The sequence below is a fragment of the Apis dorsata genome, unplaced genomic scaffold (assembly GCF_000469605.1).
Source record: "Apis dorsata unplaced genomic scaffold, Apis dorsata 1.3 scaffold_683, whole genome shotgun sequence".
Classification (NCBI taxonomy): domain Eukaryota; kingdom Metazoa; phylum Arthropoda; class Insecta; order Hymenoptera; family Apidae; genus Apis; species Apis dorsata.
The window spans coordinates 250,540-254,497 of record NW_006263864.1 but is presented as its reverse complement, the minus strand read 5'-3'; the positions used below and the strand labels follow the sequence as shown (position 1 = coordinate 254,497).

At 44.1% G+C, this 3,958-nt stretch overlaps 1 protein-coding gene across 5 annotated transcripts in view; it reads left to right on the top strand.

The window, feature by feature from the left end:
- LOC102673085 overlaps nt 1-3,958 on the top strand; it is a 52,147-nt gene that overhangs the window by 36,775 nt on the left and 11,414 nt on the right. The window contains exon 1 of one of the 5 annotated variants that reach the window (XM_031513661.1): nt 503-774. The exons of the other annotated variants lie outside the window; for them this stretch is intronic. Within the exon in view, the coding sequence (XP_031369521.1) occupies nt 710-774 (65 nt within the window). The 5' untranslated portion in view covers nt 503-709. Of the gene's footprint in view, nt 1-502; nt 775-3,958 lie in introns of those variants that run through there. 5 annotated transcript variants of the gene reach the window in all.

The window sequence follows — 3,958 nt, the reverse complement described above, 5'->3', positions numbered from 1 at the left end:
ATATATATATATATATATGTATCGATAAGGCGTGAATATAACGTTCGTAAATAGCCTTAAGAAGAGAAAGCTTCGCTCACCCTCATCGCTGCCATTTAAGGGTAGAGGGGCGGGTAATAACGGTACGTAGCTTCGAGGGTATGTCCAGGTATAATTGCCAATCTTTGCACCATGAGAGAGGTGGGGATATTTCGTTTACCTGAGACGGTAATATATTTACTTTCGTTTCTGCAAAGACAATCAGTCGTACTTGTGACATCGTGCGAGTTAGAATTCTTACATTTTTCCGTATTGCTCTCTCGTGTTTAGTCGGTTCTCGGCTGGCAGTGAGCGTACGCGTGATTGATCGAAGCTTACGAGCCACGCGCTCGCGTGTGTTGCGTAAAAAGTGTGATATTAAAAAAAAAAGAAACAAGTTGGACGATTGCTTGGCTGTTGCCTTGACGAAACGGTGTTGCGGTTGTTCAAACGGTTTAATTCCTCTCGAAAGAAAGTTCAAGGAAACGCGCGCCTCGTCTCTGTTCCTGCGGTGGAGAATGTCGAGAATTTGTTAATGAAGACTCGACGTTTAAAATACTCTAACGCGTGGAATGATTGTGATGATCGTAGCGTGTGATACACCTGTGTAAATACGGCTGAACATTGTCTAGACACGTAGATCGAAGCGTGCATAAATCCCCCCTTCTGCGTGGAAAATCAACGATTCATCATGGCCAGGAAAGACTTCGATTGGAGTTACCTTTCAGAGTTTCTCAGGCCGAAGAATCCAGTAAGGTAAATAACATAGATTTACTATTAACGGAATAAATATTGTTTATTCGATAATCGGAAATGTTGCCTCGAACGAACGAGAACGTTCCATTCGTTCCGCCATTATTAGGGGAAAGCGAAGGAAGTTTTGTGGAGCGGACATGTTGATTTCTCGATTCGATCGTTAGGAAAAAAAAATGGTGGGAAAACGGTAGCGTCCTTTCTGTTTCGATCTGTTTCGAGTATGTCGCGAGTCAGCTGCTGAGATCGATCGAGAGTTTATTCGATAACAGGATAAACGCTTCGCGTTTTATTGCGATTTTCACGCCGGATGTAGAGTAGACACGCGAGATCCGTTCGTTCCGTTCGCACCGCCTTATGGCCGGCCCTCTCTGGTGTCCGACTCGAGAGAGTCGGTTTCGAGTAGGTCATCGAGAGATTCTGTATCCTCGGCGGAAAGGATGGCGGGAGGACAGGAAATGGGGCGATGCGAGAAAAAAGAAGAGAGAAAGAGGAGAAGCTGGTGGTTCCCTTTGCCGTATGCCACCACCTCCGCCTCCTCTCCCCGATTCTCACGGGCTACCTTGGTTCGCGTTAGTTATTACCTGACATTACCCTACGGTTTTCCTTTGAACCGTGAATGCTGTTCCCTGAATTTCATCAAAGCGGTGTCTCCCTCCTTTGAGAGTTGCCAATGCTGTATCGTCGAAAGCCACTCCTCGTTTGCCGTACTCCCGTCTCCCAGCGTCGATAGCGCGCGTATCTCGCGTTCCGCGAAATCTTTCCTCCATTTCGTACCATGGATTTATTAGTTATGCTGTTAATCGCGAAAATCGAGCCGGAAATTTCCCTCGGTTTAACACTTTTCTCTGAAGAAGAAACGTTCGCCAAAAATGGTTCCCGTCGGGGATTCATGAAAGAATTCATGCGAACTCGTTGCGTAGAAAAGACGAAGTTGACGAAGTTTTAAGAAGCAACGGATCGAGGAAGAGGAGATATTTGGCGTTGTCTGGGCCATTATATTAAATAATTAATTATTTACGTTATCGATTTATTTTTCGCGCCACAGGTTGTGCTTCAACAGTTTTCGATCGATCGTTTCTCGATCGGTTAGATAGAGACCGAGTTAAGAAATTATATACGTTCTAATTATAAATCGCGTTGGTAAATCTAAATATCCTTCTGTATCTCTTCCGAAATGTTTGTTTCTCGGGAATCTCTTTTCAAGAGCGTGAAAGGGGTGAATGGATCGTAAATGGCGCATCGAACAGATTGGCGCGCCGAATGGTTCTTCCGCCGCATTGGCCACGCTATATCGAATTAATTGGCCGAATTCATGGTCGGTCGGTGCTGCGATGCTCGAAGAAATGTCGAAGCTTCGCGCGGTGAAGAAAGAAAACTCGAGTCGGTCCGTTCACGATAAAAATAATCCACTGACTAACATCTAGATGAGTTTCGGCGACTATTATTACCACGAAACTTCCCTCCGGTACAAAACAACGGAAAAATCGTAGCGGTTTTTGTGTTGTGTTGTAACAATGTCGCCGTTTTTATTCGTTCGATTTTAATAAAAAAAGAAACGATCTCTTTAAAAACGCGACGATTTCTTAGGTATTTCTATTTTTAATGCGATTTAACTTCTCCTTTATCGAACGTCGCATTCTCGGTATTCAATTTATTTCGATGCAACATTCTCTCGATCGTGGCGACTGTGTGTACGTGTATCCATACATTGTATCACACGTGTGCAACGTATTATCTTTTGCTTTTCACGGAGCAAAGTTATTCCGCGAGCTTGATTTCCGCGAAATCGTCGTCAATGACGAGCACGATCGTTTCGCGTGCTTGCGTTTTCTTTCGAGGACCATGATTTCGCTGACATCCGCGACGATCGCCGTTGCATTTACTAGAATTTCACAGACTTCCAAGACGCACGACCTCGTCGCAATCCGAAAGAGACGAACGCGCCAAGTTTTGGGATACCTGCTGACTGGTCAAATTTTTGTTTCTTCGCTCCTTCGATAACCTTCTCTTTCTCGATTCCCGCTTGTTTCGTCGTCTTTGAAATTGTAATTTCGTCTTGGCTCCATCTTAATGGAACGAATGCGCGTCGAAAAAAAAGAATGGGTCTCTGGAGCGTCATCAATCGAGACGAAGGACGAAAAGAGGAAAAATATACATATATATATAATTAGCAAGGAAGGAACAAACAAACGCGTTTTCCGCGTTTTTATTTTTCCTCGTTGATACGTAATGGTATATATGCCGTCTGTTTGAAGAACAACGCAGTTATTCGTGTCGTAGGTCAGTGTAGCTAACCGATCGGTGGAATACAGCGTGTTCGATTGTCGACGATGCTTGTCGAAGCTGAATCGCGGAGCCGTTGGGATTTCCCCCGACACGGCAATTTAACGGTGTGATTGACAGACGCCAGCTTTTGACGGGTCTCGTCTGGTCTGGTCGGTCGGAACTTGAGAATCGGTTGCAACGAGTTAATTCGTTCGATGCGGTTCCGCGATAACCCAAATTCCTCGACCTCATACCGGGCTGGCTCGCAGACTTCTTTCGTTAATTACTCGATACGTGGGCGACCGCGTTTATTATGCCATTTTACGCGTGGCAAGGGGTGGCGATGGTTTGGGGCTGATTAAATTAAATTTAAAATCCGACCGTTCCGTGCTATTATTTTAAACGATGGTTTCCAGTGGGGCGTACGTTGGGTATACGGGCGTATATAAAAGAGATTTCGAAACGAGTCGATAAAAATTCTCATAAAGGTTGTGTGTCGGGGCTTTCCATACGCGTGGCTTTTGTGCCGTAAAACGTATCGGAAATTAATATGCCAATTTCCTCCGAAAACTGGCTTGGCACGAGTTCACCCCCTTCCCCCACACCCGGGTCCGGTTGTTGTAGCGTCCTTTGTTCGAAAATTAGTCAAATGTGTGGGAACGCCTGTTTCCAATGTCAAAGAGATTTAAACGGGATACGCGTACCTTGACCAGACTCGTGAATTACCATTCGATCGCGAGTAAACTTTAGATTATTATTGTATTATATTAGACGCGAATCGATATTATTGGGGAAAATTTGAAGATCGAAATTAAGGATTTTGATTTTATTCAAAACTTGAAAGTCAGTTGGTTTAATTATTTTTTCTTTACAAAGAAAAAATAATTTTTTTTATGTATGTTGGATTCCAATGCACGAG